The sequence below is a fragment of the Candoia aspera genome, chromosome 2 (genome assembly GCF_035149785.1).
Source record: "Candoia aspera isolate rCanAsp1 chromosome 2, rCanAsp1.hap2, whole genome shotgun sequence".
Lineage (NCBI taxonomy): Eukaryota > Metazoa > Chordata > Lepidosauria > Squamata > Boidae > Candoia > Candoia aspera.
In genome coordinates, this window is record NC_086154.1 from 9,902,213 (window position 1) to 9,928,755 (window position 26,543).

The window sequence follows — 26,543 nt, forward strand, 5'->3', positions numbered from 1 at the left end:
AATGGGGAAGTGCCTCCTTGTTTTTTTGCTGGTTTGCCCCCCCCCAACACTTGATCTTAGTCCAAAGGCTGCAAGTTAATAAAGCAATGTTAAGGGAGGCATATTGGCATCTGAGGCTGTTCTAAAGCTTGACCGTCCCATGTCTTTTGTAAGCTACTTGGGCAGCCCTTTGACAAAGGTCTGAAGGCTTGTCACCCTGAGTAAGGAGTAGAGCGTTCTCTAGTGCAGGGTTCCTCAACCTTGGCAACTCTAAGCTGTGTGGATTTCAACTCCCAGAATTCCCCAGCCAGCTTTTCTAGTGTGCCAGAGCATAGGATCAGAGCCAGTGGGTTAAAATGGCAAGGAAGAAGGTTCAGGCTGGACATCAGGAGAAATTTCCTGACCCTGCCATCCAGCAGAACAGGCTGCCACGTGAAATGGTGAGTCTTCCTTTGCTGGGCGTGTCCAGCAGATACTGGATGCTCATCTGTACTGGGTTCTTTCACTGAGCAGTGGTTGGACTAGGTGAGTTCTAAAATCATTTCAAGGCCTATGATTGTATGTAAGGTAGCGTATCACATACAGGTGGTCCTCATTTACCGACTGCCTCATTCAGCAACCGTTCAAAGTTATGACGGCACTGAAGAAGTAAGTTTACGACCAGTCCTCAAACTTGTGCCTGTTGCAGCATCCCCATGGTCACATGGTTGCGATTCAGGTGCTCCGCAACCAGCACGCATTTACGACGGTCACAGTGTCCCGCAGTCACACAATCACCATTTGCGACCTTCACAGCCAGCTTCCAACAGGCTAAGTCAACAGGGGAGCTGGCAGGAAGTCCCAAGTCACAGTTGCATGATGTTGCGCTGAACAACCGTGTCGGTTAGCAAAAGACTTGCCAGTCCCAATTGTGATCAGTAAGTGAGGACTACCTGTAATCCTTTTTATGTCTACTAATCAAGTGAGTTCAGTGGAGCATTGTCTCAGGAAAATGTTTTGAGAATCATTGGAATAATCGATTAAGTATTGGATTAACTAATCCAATTAATTAATTGAATAATTGATTAATTATTGGATTAATGGATTGTGTCACTCTGTTGTTACTATAATTAAAACTAGTTCTGTGCTTTGTACCAAGCATTCACTTGGTATTTATGGGGAAAACGTTTATTTAAGATTTATTCTTTACGGGGAAATGGTTACAGAAATGGGGAATCTGAATGATTCCCTGAAGACTTCCATGCCTGATAGATTTTTCTTCTGTTTTCTTCTTTTGCTGCAGAACCTCAGAAGAGCAGCCAAGGGGTAAGTTTGCATAACTATCAATGTATTGCATTCACTGGGTTGGCCTCAGAACAGCCCTGGACTGGAAAAGTCCCTTGGCTTTTGTGTTGTGTATTTTGCATTGATAACGTCTGCTTTTCATTGTATTTTTCTTGTTTTCCTTGCTTAGCTGCCAGGAAAGGTTTGCTTGGATGGGCAACTGTGTAAATTTCATAAATCAGTAATATAAATACTGGGGGGGCAAGAAGGGAGTTAGCCTTGCAGAAAAGCTATTCAGGATCAAATGCTATCCAGAATCTTTGCTATGAGATGGGCAGGAATATTAATCTCTTTTCTCTGATATTCTCAGAGACTGCCCGGACAATCCCTGAAGTTTTTTTGGCAAGATTTTAGAAGTGGTTTGCCATTGCCTCCTTTCTAGGGCTGAGAGAAAGTGACTGGCCCAAGATCAACCAGCTGGCTTCATGCCTAAGGCGGGACTAGAACTCAGTCTCCTGGTTTCTAACCTGCAGCCTTAACCACTACACCAAACTGGCTCTCTTGTTAATCATATAAACAAGCAAACTGGTATAGCCTGAGGGAGGAAACAGCACATGATTGTTAAGAGTAATTCCTGCAATCAGTATTTGAAGTATTGATTTTGATCATTCTAAGAAGCATTAAATAGCATAATAAGCCTTATATTCTGTTGGCAAAAAGCTTCAGGCTTGCTTATGGAGTGTTTCTGTCTGATTGCATCCAGTATAGGAGGGCTGATAGTTGGGCTTATAAAAACATACGTATAGAAAGAGGATCAAAATAGACAAGAAATGGAATCCAAACGTCAAACGTTAAACCAAGAAATCAGTACTACATACTAGATGGAAATCAGACACGGACTGTTGTCTCACCCCCTAAAAGGCACCTACTTTTAATTAATTCCTTTTGTCTTTCATCATCAGGAAGAATGGGGCATTTTCTAAGTGTAAGGGAGATTTCTCAGAGCTGGAACGCAGGCTCAGCCGTTTTTCTAGACAGCGGATTGAACTGAAAGAAGTGCTATGTATGTTTAAAGGTGAGTTCGGACCAGTGATGGAGATGTCGGTCTAGGAGTGGGGAGACCCAGGCTCTGGTTCCCCCTCAGCCATAGCAGCTCCACGGGGGGATTAGGGCCAGTCCCCGCATCTCAGCCCAAGAGTTAGTGGGGAAGGTGCTGGACTGGGAGTGGGGGACCCAGGTTCTCATCCTCCCCGACCCATGGAAGCTCCCTGGAAAACCTTTTGCTCCCCAACCCCACTGCCCCTGGTGTGCTAGATTTTACTGCAGCTTTGTCTAAAACTCACAAGAGACTGAGATTAAAAGACCACCTATGGAACTGAGCCGGCTTCCTGTCTACAGGGAGAGGGGAATGCAAAGCCATGTATTGGCCAAAGGCAGGACTGATTAGTGGGACCTGAGTGGAAATTTGCAAATGGGTTTGATGGAGAACTCTGTGCAGCCCCCAGTCTGTCAACCCCATTTGCAGGCCTCAGGCCTCTGGAATAGTGCCATTGAGGGCCAGGAATGTCATTAGGAATGAGCAGTTCTGTTTCTCAGAGGCCTCCTGCTTCCATTCCCATCCCAAAGAGTAGATTTGACTGAGGCTATAGAGCAGTGTTTCTCAGCCTTGGGAACTTTAAGATGTGTGGACTTCAACTCCCAGAATTCCCCAGCCAGCCTTGAAGTCCACACATCTTAAAGTTCCCAAGGCTGAGAAACACTGCTATTTAGAGTAAGGAAGATGATGTTGACAGCTAGGCCAGATCCATTATCAAAGCAACAAGGAGGAAAACACGGTTTAAATCCAAAACAAGAAGAAGGCATGGGCAAAAGACTCAGGTAGATACCTCCCTAATTCATATGAGCATAATGGGGGTGGGGGTGGGGAGTAAAGCACAGTCAGACTTGCAAAATTCTGTTACACAGCCAATATTAATAAATATAGTTTTAGCCTTTGTGCGGAATTGATTTCTTGGTTTGGTTTACATAGTGGGGCTGACCAGGCAGCTGATAAGTAATCAATAAGTGACACACACACACACACACACCCAGGTAAAAGGGCTAAAAAAGTGCCTCCTCCAGCAACATTTTGGCATTGCTGTACTGTGCTAGATGACTCTTGATCCTTTAGAAATTGCTCGCTCCTGCTCAGCACCATGAGATTTCATTGCAGATCTATGTAGTATTTCCCCTTTAAAAACCAGTGCTGGGTGTCTGCAGTCATCACTTGTGGGGTCCATATGAGGGACTGTGATTCTTATCTTTCTCCCCTTTCAGAAATGCTGAAGCTGGAAATGGAAGTCGAAGCAGATGCATATTTCTTACCTGGTAAAAACATATGAACCTACTTTAAAAAAAAAATTCTTGCTGCTGTATAAGGTCAGAAGGTGAAAAGCACAGGGTTCAGAGTTCCAGGAAATCTCCAAATGTGCCAGGCTGGACATTCCAGAGCCAGGTCCTTGTTTTGGTGTAAATCAAAATTTTCTAGAACTTGAAGTAATTTGTGCTATTCCAGATATGGCTTAGCTTAGATCAAGGTTTCATAAACCTTTTTGTGCCATGGACCTCCTTGAGAATCTGGTGAAATTTGGGACCCCTTCTCAGAAAAATGTATTTCAATGCATAAAATAAAATGCACAGATATAGATTGTGTTACAAAGGAGACCTAATAGGCTCAAATGCAGTTATCAAAATATTAAAAAATGTATGTAAGTATTATATGTGTTTTATCAATGCATTAATTCAATAACAAAACAATACCCTTTTTACAGAGTGTAATAATTTTCAGTAGTGAGATTTATTGAAGTTCACAAACATTTTTAGAGACTAGAAACCATTAATCACTTCGTTGCCTACATACATTATCAAATGAAATATAGTACTAAAACTAATGTCTGTTTGATACTTGTAACCCTTAACTGGGTGAAACGGTGTGTCATAGGCTAACAGTTTTTGAACTAAGGTACCTCAAATAGGCTAACTTAGAGAATGCATCCAAAATCTGGGACCCGTGACTCCTGTGGAATAGAAATTTGGCAATTTTAAGAAAACATTTCATGACATTAAAATTATTTATTTATGTATTTATTTATCAAATTTAGTCACCACCCATCTCACTCACAGAGCGACTCAGGGTGGTTTACAATAAAATAGGAATAAAATATTAGTTAAAATACAATAAAACAATACAATAACAACAATTCTTTCAAATAAATAATATATTCCAAGAGGTGGCTGGTAAAAAGTTCTTAATTTAATTTCTAGGGAGCATCTTCAGGAGGCTAACCACCCCAGGGTTGGTTACCCCTCCTCATGCCCCAGGCAGGATGGCAGCGCCAGGTCTTTACTCCTTTCTGGAAGGCCGGGAGAGTGGGGGCCTGCCTCACCTCTGGTGGAAGAGTATTCCGTAGGGTGGGGGCAACAGCAGGGAAGGCTGTCTTCCTAGACCCGCCAGATGATATTCTTTTGGAGACGGGACCCACAACATTCCCTCTCTGCGAGATCGGGTGGGACAGGTCAATGTAATGGGGATGAGACGGTCCCTCAGGTAACTTGGACCCATGCCATGCAGGGCTTTAAAGGTGATAACCAACACCTTGAATTGGACCTGGAAGCAGACTGGGACCCAATACGGTTCCCGCAGCAAAGATGTTACATGTGCCACCCTTAAGGCACCCAAAATTGCTCGCACGGCCTCATTTTGAACCAGTTGTAGCATCCATATGCTCTTCAAGGGTAGCCCCATGTAGAGCATGTTGCAGTAGTCTATCTGGAAGATGACCACGAGTGACTGACTGGAGGGCCTCCCAATCCAGGAAGGGGCGTAACTGGCGCATAACATGAAGTTGAGCAAATGCCCTCCTGGCCACAACTGCCACCTGCTCTTTGAGCAGGAGTCATGAGTCCAGTAGGAGGACCAAGTTCTGCACCAGGTCTGTCTGGGGCAGTGCAGCCCCATCCAGAACTAAAGATGACAATTTCCCAGATACAGAGGAGCCCCCAACCCACAGCCACTCTGTCTTACCAGGGTTCAGCTGAAACCTGTTGTTCACCATCCAGACCCCTACAGCCCCCAGGCATTATCATAAAACATTTTATGACATAATTCAAAATGTCATAAACCATTTCCTGCGGTCAACTCCTGATGTTTGACCATGCTATACAGTTCAACATGGGCTCCTTTCAAGGCAGAGCCATCTCTGAATGTCTCCCTGAATTTTCAAGAACTTTTCCAGTCCATTAGAAGCTCTGCCATTGTTGAAGGCATTGAGGAATCTGGTAAGGAAATATCTCTGAAATGGTGACCCAATGGGTCACGGGTTGTCTAGTGAAAAGCTAAATTTCAGCCAGAGGTTAGTAAAAAATAAAGTTGTGATTTTTTTTCCCATCCAAATTCACAGATCCCCTGAAATCTAAGAACCCCTGACTTTTCCCAGAATGTTGGGTTTTGCATGCTAGCCATGAATACAGGGTGAATCATACCGGGCTGGTCATCCTCCGTGGGCTTCCTCCTTGATGCTTTTTCCAGGAAGTGCCAGAGGTTGCTAAGCATTTAAGGCAGAGATGGGCAGCTCATCGGTATCATCATCCAACCCACCCACCCCCGAAAAATCACTGTCCTTTGTTTAGGTGGAATGTTGAGGATGGTGGTTGCATTAACTTTCTTTTCCTGTTATATCATTCCTTTTTGCCAGGGCTGTTTCTTTTTTATTTTTTTCCCCATCTTGTTAATAGCCCCCACCCCTACCCCCCATTATGAAGTACCTGAAACTGGGAGGTTCTTTAATTTTGTCTCTTCTACTTCTGTATTCTAATGAAATGCTCCTGTGTGGATGAGCGCAGAGTGAACAAACAGATGAATGGAATGAATTTCTGAAGAACGTTTTCTCTTTTTTCCTCAGGAGGCCCAGAAAAGTCAGCATGGTGTTCTCGCTTTCTCTGTTCCTGCAGAAGGACTGGAGGGGGGCTGGCCTTGTCCCAGCTGGCTCAGGTGAGGGATGTTCCAGGTGGCAAATGGGAGGAGCCAATGATTGAGCCAATGAGACCCTTAATAATTGCCCTTAATAATTGCGTTCTTCTCACTGTTATCTGTGATGGGAATCGTGAAGCCCAAAATGAACGCCTCTCCTGTCTCCTGGGGTCAGATTCTCCCTGCAATTGTTTTTCACCTTAAAAAAGGCTTATCTGAGCTTGCACAAGTGATGCCTACAGTGAAGCCCCTGAGCGGTAAACCAAGAACACTCTGCGTCACTCGTTCTGTCAAGATCTCTCAAACTTGAAGACTGAGCCAAGTATCAGGTTGGGGACAAAGAACACCTGACCCAAAGAAAGGCCAGAAGATGGCCCAAGAAGATGGCCCAAGAAGATTGGGAGCCCAAAGAAGAGGAGAACCTCCTCTTCGCTTCCCCGCTCTCCAGCTGCATCATGAAATATCACTTGGAGAGCATCATCGGAGCCACAAGATCGCTGGGGCCACCCCATGCTGTGTTGCTCTGAGGAGTCTCAACATGCTTCCACGTGGGCTTTTGTGTGGTTCTAAGATATTTGCTCCACCCCTTGCCCTCCAAGTTGACTTTTTTCCAGTTCAGCTGCCGGGCAACTCAAATGGCAAAAGGTGGGGTGGCTGGAGCTGCAGAGGGTTTGGGGATGGGCCCTTTCCTATTTCCAGGAAGCCCTAGAGCCCCGCCCCCCCGAACTTGGAGCTTTTTAGTTGATTTCCCAGGCAGACCTATCAGCGAACCTGGGAATGGAGCGAGTGCTTGTCCCTGGTTGGCCACCCCTCTCAATCCCCTGCATAGAACGGATGCTGTTTTTGTTGAATGACTTCTTTTTGCCTGATTTCTTCCCTACTGAATAAGCTTCTGGTTGTTTCAGAATCCTGTTTCCTTCGAGGAGGTCGCTGTCCGCTTCTCCGAGGGGGAATGGTCTCTCTTGGACCCCAGCCAGAGAGTCTTGCACAGGGAAGTGATGCAGCAGAATTACGAAACCGTGACCTCTCTCGGTGAGCATCTCTTGATTTTGTTCTACTGGCACCTTCCAGACGTGTTGGGTTACAACTCCTTCACAGCCATCTAATCGCTGGCTGGGGACGATGGACTATAGTTTAACACATCTGGAAGGTGCTCAGCTGAATCACAGAATCCTAGGGTTGGAAGGGACCTTTGGGGGTCTTTGAGTCCAACCCTTTGACCAAGGCAGGAATCCTCAGAGCATCCCAGACAAAGGTTTTGCCTGAAAACCTCCAATGATGGAGCCTCCATGATTCCAAGAGGCAGGTGTTCCTCTGTTAAGGGCAGGAGATTCCTCTTCCTTTTAAGTTTGGATCTCTCCCTCTAAAGTTTCCATCCATTGGTTTGTTTGTTTGTTTGTTTGTTTGTTTGTTTGATTTCTATAGCCACCCATCTCCGCAAGTGACTATGGGCGGCTTACAACAATAAAACTATAAAACAGTTAAAACAATTACAATTAAAACAATTAAAATATAAAATATAAAATAAATACAAAATAAATATACATGGCTGCCAAGTAAGCAACGTTTGGATGTTAATACAGCCAAGAGGCGGGACCATCCACACGCTCGAGGCCCCAGGCCCGGGCACAAAGCCGGGTCTTCACGGCCTTATGAAAGGCCAACAGGGTTTGTTGTTCTTGATTCGTTAAGCCGCTTCCGACTCTTTGTGACTTCATGGATCAGCCCATGCCAGAGCTTCCTGTCGGTCAACACCCCCAGCTCCCCCAGGGACGAGTCCGTCACCTCTAGAATATCATCCATCCATCTTGTCCTTGGTCGGCCCCTCTTCCTTTTGCCCTCCGCTCTCCCTAGCATCAGCATCTTCTCCAGGGTGTCCTGTCTTCTCATTGTGTGGCCAAAGTATTTCAGGTTTGCCTTTAATATCATTCCCTCCAGTGAGCAGTCTGGCTTTATTTCCTGGAGGATGGACTGGTTTGATCTTCTGGCAGTCCAAGGCACTCAGGATTTTCCTCCAACACCACAGTTCCAAAGCATCGATCTTCCTTCTCTCAGCCTTCCTTATGGTCCAGCTCTCGCAGCCATATGTTACTACGGGGAACACCATTGCTTTAACTATGCAGACCTTTGTTGTCAGTGTGATGTCTCTGCTCTTAACTATTTTATCGAGATTTGTCATTGCTCTTCTCCCAAGGATTAAGCGTCTTCTGATTTCCTGACTGCAGTCAGCATCTGCAGTAATCTTCGCACCTAGAAATACAAAGTCTTTCACTGCTTCTACATTTTCTCCCTCTATTAGCCAGGTATCAATCAGGCTGGGTGCCATAATCTTGGTTTTTTTGAGGTTTAGCCGCAAGCCAGCTTTTGCACTTTCTTCTTTCACCTTCATCATAAGGCTCCTCAGTTCCTCTTCACTTTCAGCCATCAAAGTGGTATCATCTGCATATCTGAGATTGTTAATGTTTCTTCCAGTGATTTTAACTCCACCCTTGGATTCCTCAAGCCCAGCATGTCGCATGATGTGTTCTGCATACAAGTTGAATAGGTAGGGTGAGAGTATACAGCCCTGCCATACTCCTTTCCCAATCTTAAACCAGTCCGTTCCGTGGTCTGTTCTTACTGTTGCTACTTGGTCGTTATACAGATTCCTCAGGAGGCAGACAAGATGACTTGGTATCCCCATATTGCTAAGAACTTGCCACAATTTGTTAGGGTCCACACAGTCAAAGGCTTTAGAATAGTCAATAAAACAGAAATAGATGTTTTTCTGAAACTCCCTGGCTTTTTCCATTATCCAGCGGATATTGGCAATTTGGTCCCTAGTTCCTCTGCCTTTTCTAAACCCAGCTTGTACATCTGGCAGTTCTCGCTCCATGAATTGCTGAAGTCTACCTTGCAGGATCTTGAGCATTACCTTACTGGAATGTGAAATGAGTGCCACTGTTCGATAGTTTGAACATTCTTGAGTGTTTCCCTTTTTTGGTATGGGGATATCAGTTGATTTTTTCCAATCTGATGGCCATTCTTGTGTTTTCCAAATTTGCTGGCATATAGCATGCATTACCTTGACCGCATCATCTCGCAAGATTTTGAACAGTTCAGCTGGGATACCATCATCTCCTGCTGCCTTGTTATTAGCAATGCTTCTTAAGGCCCACTCAACCTCACTCTTCAGGATGTCTGGCTCTAGCTCACTGACCACACCGTCAAAGCTATCCCCGATATTGTTATCCTTCCTATACAGGTCTTCCGTATATTCTTGCCACCTTTTCTTGATCTCTTCTTCTTCTGTTAGGTCCTTGTGTCATGAGTGCCGTTGAGCTGAAGTCATCAGCGCAATGGCACACATGACAATAGCAAGGAAACAGGAGAAGGGGCTCAAGATAAGTAGCCATCAACTCACAACGACTAACGGCCAACAGACAATAACTAAACGGATCACGGAGCACACCCAAGCCATCAGCGCCAATACAACGGAGATCGCCCAGCTGACAGCAATCACCGGATGAATAGAAAACCCGATGATGGGCGATCCCGGAACGCCAGCGGGGCCTCACAACCCCTCACCCACCGGCAGGGCAACGTATTGGACAAAGGGGGGTGACATGACCGCGAGTGAGGGGGCGCTGACCGGCGCGGGGTATTTAAACCCCGCACCGGCGCGCTCCTGTCACTCTCAGCTTTTTCTTCCGACGCTGTAACTGCGCTGTGAATAAATCAGAGCCTGATCCATCGAACCAGTGTCTGAGCCTTATTCAGAGGCAGGCAGCGCATGACATAAAGCTGAGAGTCATAAACTCAGCCTCGCCGAGCCCCACCGGACGACAACGAGCCGCGGGAGGAATAGACGGCGAGAAGACCAGGAAGATGAAGCCGGAGCAACGCGGGCAAGGAGGGCGAGCCGCACGGCAAGAGACAGAGGAGGACCGACCAAGGCCAGAGGCACCGCGGACTCCCGGAGCCATGGACGCCCACCCCACCCGACCCGAGCCTCAGCTCCAACCCCAAGGGGAGATGGCGACGGAGGCAACCCGACCGCGGGAGGGAGCAACATGCCTTCCGAAACCAGCGGAGGACCCCACGCCCCACATCGCACCCCAGCAACGGGCGTGGAGCGACAGCCCAACGGCGGTCAACACGGAGGAGGACGATGGAGACACCCAGCAGACGACGGAGGAAGCGGACCAGCGGCAGAGGGAGGATGAACCCCGCCGGCAACCCACACGCACCGACGGAACCGGCCCCAGCGGCGGTGCGGGCCGTGGACGAGGAGGCACGAGCTGAACTCGCGGCCATGCGGGCCCAACTGACGGAACTCCGGACCATGCTCCAGTCGCTTATGCCCCCCGCGCCACCCAACGACGTCCCCGCACAGGCCCACACCCCGAGCGAAGCACCGAACCCCCACGGGCCAGCGGAGAGTCAGCAGATGGCCCAGGCGGACGACACCACAGGCCGGGAAGCGAGAGGCAGGGCCGCGCAAAACGCCCGGGCCCCAAAGGACTTCCCCATCTTCTTCGATGGGAACCCCACGAAACTCTCGTTCTTCGTAACGAACGCCAGGGAGTTCATGGGGAGGCACGGACACTCCTACGACTCCGAAGCCGACAAGATCGCCGCCGTGGCGATCAAACTACAAGACAGGGCGGCGGACTGGTACGTCCAACTGTACGAGTCCAGCTCTCCCGCCCTCGCCACCTTCCCTGCCTTCATCAACGAGATGAAAAACTACTTCGAAGACCCCCTAGCCAAAGTAAGGGCGAAAAGCGCACTCCAAAGACTTAAACAGGGCACACGCACGGTCCCAGACTACGCCCTGGAGTTCAAAGCCCTCGCGGGGAAGGTCAGCGACTGGTCCGAGACCACCCTGCTGGAAATGTTCAAAAGGGGGCTCAATCGCGACGTTCTCCAATGGGCCCTCTACCGCGACGACCCAGAAACGCTACACGGGTGGATCCACCTCGCGGGGAAAGCCGAACACGCGCACCGCACCTTCCTCATGACAACCACGGAAGACACAAACTATGCCGGCAAAAAGGTACCCGCACCACACGTGGGGATGGCCGGCCCCATATACCCAAAAAAGAAATTCAATCGGGAGCCCTGCGGGAAGTGTGGCAAACTAGGGCACAAGACGGTGGATTGCTTCGCCAACCGACCGCCGACCAGTGCGCCTAAACCCACCCTGAAAATTAGCCCCAAACCACCCAACCTGGGGCCGCCCCCTCACCGCCGAATGACTGTGGCCACAGCGACACCAGAGGAAGGCTGGGACGCCTACTGGGGGGAAGAGGATAACGTAGACCCCGACCAGCCGGCGGGAAAAGCTCCCCGCCTGCCCTGAAACGCGTTGCGAGGCAGGCGGTGGGACAGCAGCGCGGACCACCTCGACGGAACGGCGAAAGCCCCGTAATAATGGCGGCAATCAAACTCTCTGGTGGCAACGGAGCCACCACGGCCGCGGCACTAGTGGACTCGGGGTGCTCAAAAAACCTCATCCACCCCGACCTAGTCGCCAAACTCGACCTCCGCTGCTTCCCCCTCCCCACGCCGTTGGCATTCCACCAGCTGGACGGCTCTACAGCGGGAGGGAAACCAGCCACGCTGCAAACCGAGCCGGTCACCCTGCAAATGGGCACTCACACCGAACGCACATCGTTCGTCGTCACTCACATCGGACGGCCCATTGCAGTCCTGGGGATGCCATGGCTCGTGACAAACAACCCGCGCATCAACTGGGAGACCCGCACCTTCACATTCGGCGACGGCGAGTATCGGGCACCAGTTCCAGCGGGCAGAACCAACCCCACGGTAGGACGAGCGGAGGCGACTACACAGGACAACGCCGCTACCACAGCAGACCTACCGGAACAATACGCCGACTTCTCCGAGGTCTTCGGAGAGGCAGAAGCTGACCAACTACCCCCCCACCGCAAGACGGATTGCCGGATCGACCTACTGCCCGACGTCCCCTTACCTAGACCAAAGATCTACTCGATGACCCCGAAGGAGATGGCAACCCTCCGGGAGTTCATCGATAAAAACCTAGACAGGGGATTCATAGAGCCAGCATGCTCACTGGTCGGAGCCCCCGTCTTATTCCGGGAGAAGAAAGACGGCACCCTACGGCTCTGCACCGACTACCGGGGCCTAAACGCGGCTTCCTTGTCCAACAAATACCCCTTACCCCTGGTGAAGGACATGCTCGCCCACCTGTCCACGGGCAAAGTCTTTTCCAAACTGGACCTTCGCGAGGCGTACTATCGCATCCGAATCAGGGAGGGGGACGAATGGAAGACGGCGTTCAACTGCCCCCTAGGCGCCTTCCAGTACAAAGTGCTGCCCTTCGGACTCGCGGGGGCCCCTGGGGTGTTCATGCAGCTCATCAATGAGGTACTGCATGAACATCTGTTCAAAGGGGTCCTGGTCTACATCGACGACGTCCTTATTTACACAAAAACGCACGAGGAACATGTGACCCTAGTCAGGCAAGTCCTCGACAAGCTCAGAAGGGTGCAGCTCTATGCCAAGCCTACAAAGTGTGAGTTTCACAAAGCGCGCCTAGACTACCTGGGGTACCGAATCTCCGGGGACGGCATAGAAATGGACCCCGCAAAAGTCGAGGCGGTGCTAAACTGGGAGCGCCCCCGCAACAGACGCCAACTCCAGAGCTTCCTCGGATTCGCGAATTTTTACAGGTCATTCGCCCGGGGGTTCGCAGAGATAGCCCTCCCCCTAACGGACCTCCTCAAAACCAAAGGGGTGGGGGACACCCGACGCGCCAAGAACCCGGGCACAGTGTTGAATTGGACTCCCGCGTGCCAGACCGCATTCAACAAGCTGAAAGCGCTGTTCACCACGGAGCCAATCCTCGCGCACCCAGACCCAGAACGGCCGTTCGTGGTCCAAGCCGACGCCTCAGACTTCTCCCTGGGGGCCATCCTGCTCCAAAAGGACCCCACGGGACTCCTGAAACCATGCGCCTACCTGTCAAGGAAGTTCTCCGAGACAGAAAGGCGATGGCACGTCTGGGAGAAAGAAGCCTTCGCGGTAAAATCGGCGCTAGAGACATGGCGACACCTACTCGAGGGAGCCACCCAACCATTCGAGGTCTGGACCGACCACCGGAACCTCGAGGCCCTCCGAACGCCCAGACGCCTTAGCCCAAAACAGGTCCGATGGGCCCAATTCTTCAGCCGCTTTAATTTCCAGCTGAAGTTCATGCCGGGCAAAAAGAACTTCCTGGCTGACGCCCTCTCCCGACTGCCCCAAGACGAAGAGCCCGCCCCAGACACCATTGGGACGGTCCTATCCGCCTCGCAACTGGAGATGGCCGTGACCACCCGAAGCGGCGCTCGGAGGCAGCTCGACTCTACGGCGCAGCCGACGGCGGGACAACCTGCGACCGGAAGAAGCCAACCGCAACTACCAGGGGGAATGCGCACGGACCTCGCCGCCGCCCTCAAAACTGACCCCTGGTTCCTGGCAAACCCCGACAAGGTAACGATGGCACAAGACCTCGCATGGGGGGAAGGCAGAATCTATGTCCCGGACTCGCAACGCCAGGCGATCTTGCATAGGTCACACGACGCCAAACAAGCGGGACACTTTGGGTTCCTCAAGACCCTCCACCTAACACGGCGTCAATTCTGGTGGCCCGCGCTCAGGCGAGACGTAAAAGCATACGTAGCGTCCTGCCCAACATGCGCTAGGGCCAAACGGGCACCAGGCAAACCCGCGGGGCTATTACAACGGGTGGCAGAACCCTCCCGCCCATGGGAGGAAATCTCTATGGATTTTATAGTGGACCTCCCACCCAGCCAGAAGAAAACGGCCATTTGGGTGGTGAAGGACTACTTCTCAAAGCAGGCCCACTTCATCCCCTGCACGTCGGTCCCATCCGCACAACAGCTAGCCAAACTCTTCCTCATCCACGTGTACAGGCTACACGGATGTCCCGCATGTGTGGTGACCAACGGGCACACAGTTCACCTCCAAATTCTGGCGGGCCTTCCTAAAGCTGACGGGGACCCAACAGGCCCTATCTACGGCCTGGCACCCCCAGACGGACGGAGCCACAGAGGTTCTTAATGCCACCTTAGAGCAATTCATACGCTCATATACTAACTATCACCAAGATGACTGGGCTGAACTGCTCCCGTTCGCCGAAGTCGCATACAACAACGCCGTCCACACGAGCATGGGGAAAACTCCGTTCGAAGTAGTCTCGGGGCGCGACTTCGTCCCCATACCGGAGCTACCTCAACCCCCGGAACCCCAGATGGACGCTAGCGACTGGGGACGGAAGATCGCGGAATCATGGCCAATAATCACGGCGGCGCTGAAGGATGCACAGGCAGCCTACAAAGAGCAGGCCGACAAGCACCGGCGCCAACAACCGACGTTCCAAGCGGGGGATATGGCCTACCTATCCACCAAGTTCCTAAAGTCACCCCAACCCTCGAAAAAACTGGGGCCTAAGTACATCGGGCCGTTCCGAGTCACCCAAATAGTGAACCCGGTAGCAATACGCTTGGACCTGCCACACAACCTACGGAGACTCCACCCGGTGTTCCACACCAGCCTCCTGAAACCGGCAACCACCTCTCGATGGCACCCAAGCACGCCACAGCCCTCACCGGTGATGATCGACGGGCAACACCACTTCGAGATAAGGGACATACTCGACTCCCGCAAGCAACGAGGAACTCTACACTATCTGGTCAGGTGGAAACACTTCCCCCACCCGGAATGGGTGGCGGCGCACAACGTTAACGTGCCTGACCTGACCAGAGCATTTCACCGGGCATACCCCGACAAGCCACAACCAAGGTCAGCAAGCCGTCCCCTGCAAACCCCCCCCCGCAGCCCCCCCCGCCTCCCGTGCCCCAAGGGAAAGGGCCCCCCCAAGCCCGCGACTTGGGTGGACCTCCCCCCCCCCGGGACTCACTCCCCCCGCCCCGGGCCCACGAGGCGGTGACAAGCATTCGCCAGCACCCTCCCCCCGCCCCCCGGCCGCGGGGGAGTGGCAAGCAAGTCAACAGGGCAACCTGGGGGCAACGCCCAGGAGCTATAACAAAGGCGACGCACTTTAAATAAAAAAAAGAAGGGCCCTACCTGGAGCTGATAAGCACCCGACCAGCCATGCCTCTCTCCTCGCCGAACTGAGCCAAACAAACAGGGTGTGGCTGGAGCATGCGCATGCCAGGACGTGACCCGGGCATGTGCACTATGGACACACCCTGGGAAGGCACGTGGTAGAGGGAGGAGCAAAGGGAGGGGCGACAACTACTCCGGCGGGAATTTCGGGAAAAAAAAAAAAAAAAAAAAAGTGCCGTTTGACAGCTCCACCAAAAAAAAAAAAAAACCAGAAAACCGGGGGGGAGCACTATTCAGACAGGGGGCAGTATGTCATGAGTGCCGTTGAGCTGAAGTCATCAGCGCAATGGCACACATGACAATAGCAAGGAAACAGGAGAAGGGGCTCAAGATAAGTAGCCATCAACTCACAACGACTAACGGCCAACAGACAATAACTAAACGGATCACGGAGCACACCCAAGCCATCAGCGCCAATACAACAGAGATCGCCCAGCTGACAGCAATCACCGGATGAATAGAAAACCCGATGATGGGCGATCCCGGAACGCCAGCGGGGCCTCACAACCCCTCACCCACCGGCAGGGCAACGTATTGGACAAAGGGGGGTGACGTGACCGCGAGTGAGGGGGCGCTGACCGGCGCGGGGTATTTAAACCCCGCACCGGCGCGCTCCTGTCACTCTCAGCTTTTTCTTCCGACGCTGTAACTGCGCTGTGAATAAATCAGAGCCTGATCCATCGAACCAGTGTCTGAGCCTTATTCAGAGGCAGGCAGCGCATGACACCTTGCAATCTTTGTTTTTGATCATACCCATTTTTGCCTGGAATTTACCTCCAATGTTTCTAATTTTCTGGAAGAGGTCTCTTGTCCTTCCTATTCTATTGTCTTCTTCCACTTCCACACATTGCTTGTTTAAAAATAATTCCTTACCTCTTCTGGCTAACCTCTGGAATTTTGCATTTAATTGGGCATATCTCCCCCTATCACTGTTGCCTTTTGCTTTCCTTCTTTCTTGGGCTACTTCTAGTGTCTCAGCAGACAGCCATTTTGCCTTCTTGGTTTTCTCTTTCTTTGGGATGTATTTTGTTGCCGCCTCCTGATCAATGCTGCGAACTTCTGTCCATAGTTCTTCCGGGACCCTATCTACTAAGTCCAGTCCCTTAAATCGATTCTTCACCTCCACTGCATATTCCTTAGGAATATTAGTGAGCTCATATCTAGCTGATCTGTGGGTCTTCCTTAATCTCTTTAGTCTGATCCTAAATTGTGCAATAAGAAGTTCGTGATCGGAACTACAGTCAGCTCCGGGTCTTGTTTTTACCAACTGTATAGATGTCCACCACCTTTCGCTGCAAAGGATGTGGTCAATCTGATTTCGGTGTTGTCCATCTGGTGAAGTCCATGTATAAAGCCATCTCTTAGGTTGTTGGAAGAGAGTGTTTGTTATGCAGAGTGAGTTGTCTTGGCAAAATTCTATCAGCCTATTTCCTGCTTCATTTTGTTCTCCCAGGCCATGCTTACCTGTAATTCCAGGTGTCATCTGACTGCCCACCTTAGCATTCCAGTCTCCTGTGATGAAAATAACGTCTCTTTTAGGCGTGTTGTCCAGTAGGTGCTGCAGATCCTCATAGAACTGCTCTACTTCAGCTTCTTCAGCATCTGTGGTTGGGGCGTATATTTGGATCACTGTGATGTTAGATGGCTTGCCCTGAATTCGAATTGAGATCATTCTATCGTTTTTTGGATTGTATCCGAGCACTGCTTTAGCCACTTTACTATTAATTATGAAGGCTACTCCATTTCTTCTGTGGTCCTCTTGTCCACAGTAGTAGATCTGGTGGTCATTTGATGTGAAGTGGCCCATTCCAGTCCATTTCAGTTCACTGACGCCCAAAATGTCTATCTTTAATCTTGACATCTCACCAGTAACCACATCCAATTTGCCCTGGCTCATAGATCTTACATTCCAGGTTCCAGTGGTGTGTTGATCCTTAGAACATCGGATTCGCTGTTCACCACCAGCACCGTCGGCCGCTAGCCGTCCTTTCGGCTTTGAGCTAGCTGCATCATCACGTCTGGGGCTAGTTGAACTCATCCTCTGTTCCTCCCCAGTAGCATTTTGACCATCTTCCGACCTGGGGGTCTCATCTTCCGATGGTATACCGACATATCTCTGCTTGTACTGATCCATTTAGTTTCTATGGCAAGAACACTGGGGTGGGTTGCCATTACCTTGCCCAGGGATCGCATTTAGTCTGACCTCTCTGTCATGACCTTCCCGTCTTGGATGGCCCTTCACGGTTAGCTTATGGCACCACTGAGGTGCTCAAGCTCCAGCACCACAACAAGGTAATGATCCTTTGCTGAAGGCCAACAGGGTTGGGGACATCCTAATTTCTGGAGGGAGAATGTTCCAGAGGGCAGGTGCTACGGAACAGAAAGCAAGCTTTCTAGTTCCCGCCAACCGACACTCCCTGGCTGATGGGACCCGTAACATACCCAGCCTGCTAGATCGAATTGGTTCTTGTCCTGTCCTTGGGCACTACAGAGAATACACCCACACCTTCTTCCCTGTGGCGGCCCTTCAAGTATTGGAGGACTGCTATCATGTCTCTGCTTAGCTTTTTCTTCTTTAGGTTAAACATACCCAATTTTTTCAGCCATTCTTCATAGGATTTATCCTCCAGGCCCCTCACCATTTTTGTCCCTGAAAAATACTGGATTGCAGACTTCAAGAAAATTAGGATTGTTTAGTTTGTAAGTCCTTGTTGATTTGAGGGGTGAAAGCTCTTCTTTTAGTGATTTGTATCCTATCGTTCATCCATCATAGATTCATCCAGTGTTCTCCCAGGAATTACTTTCCAGCCTGCTCAGCTTCAGCAGTGCTGCTTTATCACATCAGACTGTGCTCCCTGTGTTTAAGTGCCGTTCACTCCCCCCATTGCACAGCTGTTTCTTCCACCGATCTGCAACTTGGTGGCATTTTATTTTTTAATTAAAAACCCTATCTTCATCTTGAGACATTCCAGCCAATCAGATCAAGTAGACAGCACAAGAACAACTGTTCTGCTGCAAGAAAAATATTTTTGCCTTCCTACCATCACAAAGATAAATCTGGCCGTAGAGCTTTGTCAGGGAATCTGTTAATTCAAAGTTGCCTTTGTGATGTCATAAAGCCAAACTGGAGTAAGAGCTGTGCTTTGTGACATCTTTCTCAATGAGCTAGGTATTGTCCTGTTTGGCAAGCCAACTCCCTAAACATTCTATTAAAATGTAGGAGTTTGGGGCAGTGAAGTTTTTTCTTTTTCTTTTTTCATGAAACACAATCCCTGTTTCTGCCCAGAATTTTTTAATTGACTTAGATTGTTCCCACCTTCCAGACAGAGCTAAGTCTCAAAGATAACTACAGGTCTTGATAGCAAGACCTATTGTAAGAAAAGTCCATGTCCATGAGACATTTTACTGCTGAAAAATATAGTAAAGAAGCGACATTCTGAATCCCATTTCTTCTACCCTTTTGTACAAACTGTATCCTGTTAGAAAGCTAATCAAAGTGAACAGTATCCTCAATTAAGACATTTGTTACTATTTTCATTTTACGCTAATGTTGCTGTTACATTGTTGTTTTTATGGTTAAATAGGACCACATTGATTTTATTTTCTTGGATTTTACTTTTCTACTAGTTCTTTCCCTCACCAGTTTGGGTCCAAACTCTTGGGTGGAAGAAGAAGACGAGGCTGTTTTCAGTCTTCGCTCTCAAAGTTCTGAGAAAGGGGACAATCACGATGTCACTGTGACAGGTGGGAAAAATGAATCGTGAGTCATGTTAGTACCGGCTTAAGGTAGTCCGTCCATGAGAAGACAGAGATTGGTCCAAATGCTGGTTTGCGCTCTTTAAAGAGATGGGGTAATATGATAAAGCAGTTTTTCTCAACCTTGGGAACTTTAAGATGTGTGGTCTTCAACTCCCAGAATTCCCCAGCCAGCATGGCTGGCTGGGGAATTCTGGGAGTTGAAGACCACACATCTTAAAGTTCCCAAGGTTGAGAAACACTGTAATAAAGGGTTTTATCTCAATCAAGGGAAAGATAACTTTGTGGTCAGCAAAGATGGATGGATGGATGGATGGATGGATGGATGGATGGATGGATGGATGGATGGATGGATGATAGATTTTTTTATCCTACCTTTATTATTTTTATAAGTAACTCAAGGCAGGGAACATACCTAATACTCCTTCCTGCTCCTATTTTCCCCACAACAGCCCTGTGAGGTGGGTTGAGCTGAGAAGGAGTGACTGGCCCAAGGTCACCCAGCCGGCTTTCATACCTATGGGGGAACTAGAACTCACAGACTCCTGGTTTCTAGCCTGGTGCCTTTACCACTATACCAAACTGGCTCTCTTTTGGACTACAATGTCCATTGCCCCAGCAAGCACAAACTATCCCTTGTCAGTGAGCTTTTGAATCTGAATCAACCAAAAAAATGGCATTATAAACCCTCTGCCACATTAAAGACCACAATGTTTTTTCCAGTTTTCTATTTCCTTTCTGAGAAGGAACAGTCAGAAGTCTACGCATTATTCCAAATGAAACCATGTCATATTTTTTCTAGAAACTGCTCTGAGCTTTGTCATTATTGGAACTGATTGATCGTTTGATTGATTACATGCCATCAGGTCACTGTCAACTCTTAGCAACCACATAGATAGATTTTCTCCATGATATGGGAAGTGGCGAATAAATATTAAATAAAAATAAATGAAATATTGTTGGGGTCCCTAAAAGGTTTCTCCTGTTACTTTCCTAACAGTTGTCAAGATTGAATTTGACGCAAACCCTTGCTAGACATTTATCAGAATGCAAATTAAGCTGCCTAGAGAGGCCAGGAGAGCAGAAAGGCACGGTACTAGTCAAATAAATGAATGAAATAATGTAAAAAACAGGGAGAATATGGCTTTCAGTGCTGTGTCAAAAACTGTCTGAATTTTTATGGATTAATCATTTTGGGGAGCATTTCAAGCTCAAAATATTTCCAAAATGAGATAATTTTGCACCGGAAGCAGGGTGTTTCAAACTCTAAATCTTATATTTCCGATTCAAAGTGGTTTGAATTTAACACATTTTGCACAACCTTAAAAAAATAGCTGGAAAGGATAAGCTGTGAAATGGCCTTGTGTGAATGAGCTAATCGCTTTCAGCTAGTACAAGGGAGTTGGATGTCAGCCGAATCCTGAGGCAACCAATGGACTTTTTTTTTAATAAGAATGTTATGATATTATATCTCCAAGTATAGTTAAAAATCTCCTGCCAACCTAGCAGTTCGAAAACATGCAAATGTGAGTAGATTAATAGGTACCGCTTCGGCGGGCAGGTAACAGCGTTCCGTTTAGTCATGCCGGCCACATGACCATGGAGGAAGTGTCTACGGACAAACGCCGACTCTTCGGCTTTGAAACGGACATGAGCACCGCCCCCTAGAGTCGGACACGACTGGACTTAATGTCAAGGGAAACCCTTACCTTTAAAAGGTAAAGGTAAAGGTTTCCCTTGACGTAAAGTCCAGTCGTGTCCGACTCTAGGGGGCGGTGCTCATCTCCGTTTCTAAGCCTTAGAGCCGGCGTTGTCCCTAGGGACACTTCCGGGTCATGTGGCCAGCATGACTCACGGAACGCCGTTACCTTCCCCCCGAAGCGGTACCAATTAATCTACTCACATTTGCATGTTTTCGAACTGCTTGGTGTGCAGGAGCTGGGACGAGCAACGGGAGCTCACCCCGCCGCGCGGTTTCGAACCGCCGACCTTCCGATCGACAGCTCAGCGGTTTAACCCGCAGCGCCACGGACACGACTGGACTTAATGTCAAGGGAAACCCTTACCTTTACCTTATAGTTAAAAATACAAAAACAGAGAGTACAGTGAAGATAGAAAATAGAACTAAAAGAAAAGGAACAAAAATTATAAAAGTGAAAATAGAAAATAGAAACAGAAGGTGGCTTCCGACTACTTCCAATACATATATAAGTACAATTAAAAAAGATAATCTCTTACCATTAATTAATCCATATTAACATTATTTCTATCAAAACAAACCATCTAATCATCAAAACCCACAATCAAAACTTCATTTTTTTCCAGCACAAGTAAGTAATCTAAAAGAGGTTGCCATAAAGAGACAAATCTAGAAACGGTATTATCTCTTATTAAAGCTGTTAACTTCGCCATTTGAGCCAAGTCCATTAATTTAATAATCCATTCTTCCACTGTAGGTAATTGTGGACCAATGGGGTGAACTTATTTATTTTTGTTTATTTACTTATTATTTAAATTTATATCACCGCCCATCTCCCCCGACGGGGGACTCTGGGCGGTTTACAATAAAATAATGATAAAAACATATCAACCTGAGTTACGGTCTAAAAATATAAAGGAAGTAATAAATACAAAATCCAAGCGGAGATGGAACCACAATCAATACGGGGTGCTATGGCGCCAGCCGCCTCCAGGTGGAGCTGTCACCCTCCCCATCCCAAGCGAGGCAGCGGACCAGGTCTTCAATTTCTTCCAGGAATGAGGAGACCCGTTTCAATGCTAGGGGCAAGATATTCCAAAGGGCGGGGGCCACTGCAGAGAAGGCTCACTTCCTGGACCCCGCTAGATGAAATTCATTTGCTGATGGGGTCCATAACATGCCCTCCCTGCTTGACCAGGTGGGGCGGGTCAATGTTATGGGAATGAGACAGTCCCTCGGGTAACCTGGTCCCATGCCATGTAGGGCTTTAAAGGTGATAACCAACACCTTGAATTGGACCCGGAAGCAGACTGGCACCCAATGCAGCTCACGTAACAGCGGTGTCACATGGGCTGATTTTACAGCACCAATAACTGCCCATGCGGCCGCATTCTGGCCCAGCTGAAGCTTCCGAATACTCTTCAAGGGTAGCCCCATGTAGTGCGCATTGCAGTAGTCTATATGGGACATGACCAGGGCATGAGTGACTGTTCAGAGGGCTTCTCAGTCCAGGAATGGGCGAGCTGGCACATCACCCGACTTATTCACAGAGTTGTCTTTCCATTGTTTATGCTAGCAATGGGTGGGCCAGAGAAGAACCAGGAGAAGGAGAAAGATCTCCAGCCAGCAAATTTTGAGGAAACAGTCTCTCAAGACACCTTGAGAAAAGAGGAAGGGTATCGTCTTGAGAAGTACGCAACTTATCATCAGCGCAGATCTGAAAGGCAGAGGAAAGCTGGGGAAAAGACCAAAGAAGGGAAATCAAGTCTTTCTCCGGCCGACCGTCAAAATATTGGCAAAGTCCTTCTCCAACCGGGAATCAGCAAAGGAGGGAAACAGAAGGTATGTCCCAAATGTGGCAAAGTATTTAATCAGAGAATCCTCCTTCTGAAACATAAGCGGATGCACCAAAGGACCACTCCCTATCAGTGTTCAGACTGCGGGAAGATCTTCAGCCAGCGCTCCCACCTTAGCAAACACAAGAATTCGCACACGAAAGAGAAGCGGTTCAGGTGCTCCGACTGTGGGAAAACTTTCCATCGGAGCTCCCACCTCTCTTCGCATCGACGGATCCACACCGGGATCAAGCCCTACACCTGTCCAGGTTGTGGGAAGCGTTTCTCCCGGGGGCCTGACCTTCGGAGGCACCAGAAATCCCACACGGGAGAAAAATTGCACAAGTGTTTGGACTGCGGGAAAAGTTTTGGCTTGCACTCGACCCTTATCAAACACGAGAGGATCCACACCGGAGAGAAGCCGTATAAATGCTCCAGCTGCAAAAAAAGTTTCTCTCAGAGGTCTCACCTCATTGTGCACAAGAGGATCCACACGAAGGACAGGCCCTTCAAGTGCATGCTCTGCGGCACTGGCTTCATCCAGAAGGCACACCTCGTCTCACACCAGCGGACCCACACGGGAGAAAAACCCTTTCGCTGCTGCAGCTGTGGCAGGAGCTTTAAGCGCAACGCCACCCGTGTGAAACACGAGAAGAGCCATGAGAAAGGTCCAAAGGCTTCGCTGATGGGGAGCCTCTCCCTCAGCCCTTCCCCGCTGTGTGGACGGGAAGGACCGCCATGGAGGTCCAGCTGCAGAAATGTTCAAAGAGTTGGCAAAGCTGCTGCTTAACCACCTATTAGCAAAACCAGAAGTACGGCAGATGTGACCCTGGAATATCTTGGACTGGATTTCCCAGTTTATTGTGGGAAACGAGAGGAATGGTGGGATGCTTCAGTTATGTCTGGAAAAGCCATGGTAGCGGAAGGGGGAGGGGGTTAACCCTTCTCTCCTGTGTCATTTCCTGGATTAAAATGGAGTTTTTCTCACCCTGCCCCTCCCCAAACTGCTAAGAGATGCTCACTGGAAAAAGTCCAGGAACGTGTATCCCCCATGCCTGCTGTTTTTCATTGCAAATCTCATACCAGCTTTATAGGATTTAAATCAGAGAAATTACTTTGTGGAGAATGGATTAGTTGTCTCTGCTCCAATCTGTTTTGGAGGTTCTCAGGTTGATTTTACACATAAATTAAAACACTGGGAAATCAGATGATTGGCTTCCTACTAGGAACAAAAGAGGTCTGTGATGTTTCAGATCCATAGGTAAGCGACCAAGAACCTCTGATGTTTCTGACTTCATCTCCCACAGTTCTTTTCCACTGGCCAATGATCATTCGAGGCAATAGCAGGTGGGAGTCCCAAACATCTGGGAGGCATCAGGCAGATGTGCTGAATCCACATCTGCCCCAAGCACATCTCCAGATTACCTGCAGCACTGGCTACTGAGGGTGCTCAGATCCCAGAGGAACATGGCGTTGTCTCCATGGTTAATTTTGTTAACACTTTTCCGCTGAATATGCTGGTGGATTCTTCCTCTTTCTCAGTGTGCAAATTTTGTTCTCACCACCTGAAATTACAGCTAGAGGAAGTAATGAATTCCTTGCAGGGTTCTCAGAATGACAACTGTTGCGTGTAAACACAGAGGAAAATCAGTATAGGAAACCGCCTTCCTGCAGTGCAGACCACTGTCAATTTCATACTGTACATCAGGCTAAATCAGGATTGGGCAATCTGCAATTTTAGGGGTACGTGGGACCAGATGTATCTGTAGGAGGGTTGGGAGGGGGCAGACAATGAAAACAGTATCACACTGACACAATGCAAGCTGTACCCCTTTTGTATATACGTTGTGAGATGGGGCACACGTATGAAAGGGGCAGGGCTTCTGTTCCACTAGTGCAGTGCTGCTATCAATGGTTTGATGATCCAACAGATGGCCCTGCATGGACCTCCTGAGTCTCCTGTGATTGTGGCCCTTGGTCACCCCTACACTAAACCATAAGGGGGGTTGATTTGGCTTTGAAATCATTTCTTTCAGTTTGGCTTGGGGTGATGTGGGAATCCAGCCACTTTGACCTAGTTTAGGTTGTGTTCGGTGAATAAGCCATGAATTGTGGCTTATTTAATAAACCATGGTTCAGCCATGTATTAGCACGGTGTGTGAATGTATCATATCTGATCATCTCATCCTAATGTAATATATTGCGGTAGAAAGCAGCACTCTGGTTTGGGGCTGAGTGGATAGAAATCTGTCTTCTGCCAAGCTTTTGGGGAGAATGAAAAGCTTTACAGCTTTATAGCTGTATCATTTCTGAAAAGAATATCATACATCTATTCTGTGGCTAGATTTTTCAAGTCGACCAGTTTTTATAGAAGAACGAATGTTTAGACCTTTAGAAATTGCAATAACTTTATTCTAGGGGCCTTTTATGTATTAATTATAATGGAAAAGACACTAGAAACACTGAAATTAGGTAGCTAATTCTGTATGACATCCAGATTAGACACTTGCTTGAATTCACGGTCTTTCTCAAACTGATGCCCTCCAATTTTTTAAAATGATACTCAGTCAGCTCCAGTGCTTCTGTAAAAAGACTTTTCCCTGGGCCACGTTTCTGCTTGATTAAAGTCACACTAATGTTTGAATGTAGCACCCTAGCAAACGTAGAATATGCACAAAATGAGTCCAATTATTTAGGCTATTTTTTATTCTTATTCTATTTCAGTATCCAAATACCACTATTTGCAATAGCCAACCTAGATGTTTCTGGCTTAGAAAGCAAGGTATCCAAATTTAGAATAAACACAAACCACGTCTAAACATTTTCTGCCCTCTTTAAAATTCAAGAGGAGCTGGCCTGGTAGATCTGAAGATGGCCAGCGTGAAGCGAAGCAAGTGGATTTATTACTCAGGGTTGGAGATTTATTAAAATGCCATTTTTCATCTAGCTTTCAGTTAGACATCTGCTCTTGGCTGTGGCTGTCCCCTGTGGAGAATCGGAATAAGAATGTAGCTTGAATTAATTATACTATCTTATAGTCATTTCTTTATATATAGATATAGCATTATGTATGTTTTCAGTTGTACAGTGTTCCTCTAGTAGTGGGAGACTCTTGTTAAGATGCCAATTTGTCGCCTGTTGGTAATTAATGAATTTATGCCTTGATCAGAGGCAGTAGACTTAAGGATGCGCACTGCTGTTTCCTTGTTCCCTACCTCTTTTCTCAGCTGAGAAAAGAGTACGGGATCATCTCATCAGAAAAGTGCTTCCCAAACTTTTTCCCTCCTTACCCAAAACTGCTTCCTTTTTACCCAGCGTAGGTAAAACACCTTAAGTCCATTTAAATGTCCCTGTTGTGATTGGGGAATGGCTTTCTGTGTCACTACCCAAAGAAAAACCGCTTTTACCCAATTTTGGGTAATTTACCCAGGTTTGGGAAGCACTGCATTAGAGTAACAGTCAGAGCCCTTGACGCCTCCTGCATATCAAAGCTACTCTGTTGTGCTTCAAGGAATGCATATGTAGTGTCTTCACACCACAAATAATACCTGAGTATCCCTTATTGGTGGCGCTGCGGGTTAAACCGCTGAGCTGCCGATCGGAAGGTCGGCGGTTCGAAACCGCGCGCCGGGGTGAGCTCCCGTTGCTCGTCCCAGCTCCTGCTCACCTAGCAGTTCGAAAACATGCAAATGTGAGTAGATCAATAGGTACCGCTTCGGGGGGAAGGTAACGGCGTTCCGAGTCGTCATGCTGGCCACATGACCCGGAAGTGTCTATGACAACGCCGGCTCCAAGGCTTAGAAACAGAGATGAGCACTGCGCCCTAGAGTCGGATTCGACTGGA

The 26,543-nt window shown here is 48.4% G+C and overlaps 1 protein-coding gene across 1 annotated transcript; it reads left to right on the top strand.

Annotated features, from left to right (window-relative positions):
• The first annotated feature begins 335 nt into the window (after window positions 1-335).
• Window positions 336-25,980, top strand: LOC134489837 (zinc finger protein 154-like). The gene is made up of 8 exons (XM_063292703.1): window positions 336-419; window positions 1,262-1,284; window positions 2,205-2,317; window positions 3,559-3,609; window positions 6,183-6,271; window positions 7,156-7,282; window positions 19,037-19,153; window positions 22,441-25,980. The coding sequence occupies exons 1-8, from the start codon at window positions 336-338 to the stop codon at window positions 23,487-23,489; spliced, it is 1,653 nt and encodes a 550-aa protein (XP_063148773.1). The 3' UTR covers window positions 23,490-25,980.
• Window positions 25,981-26,543: the final 563 nt, after the last annotated feature.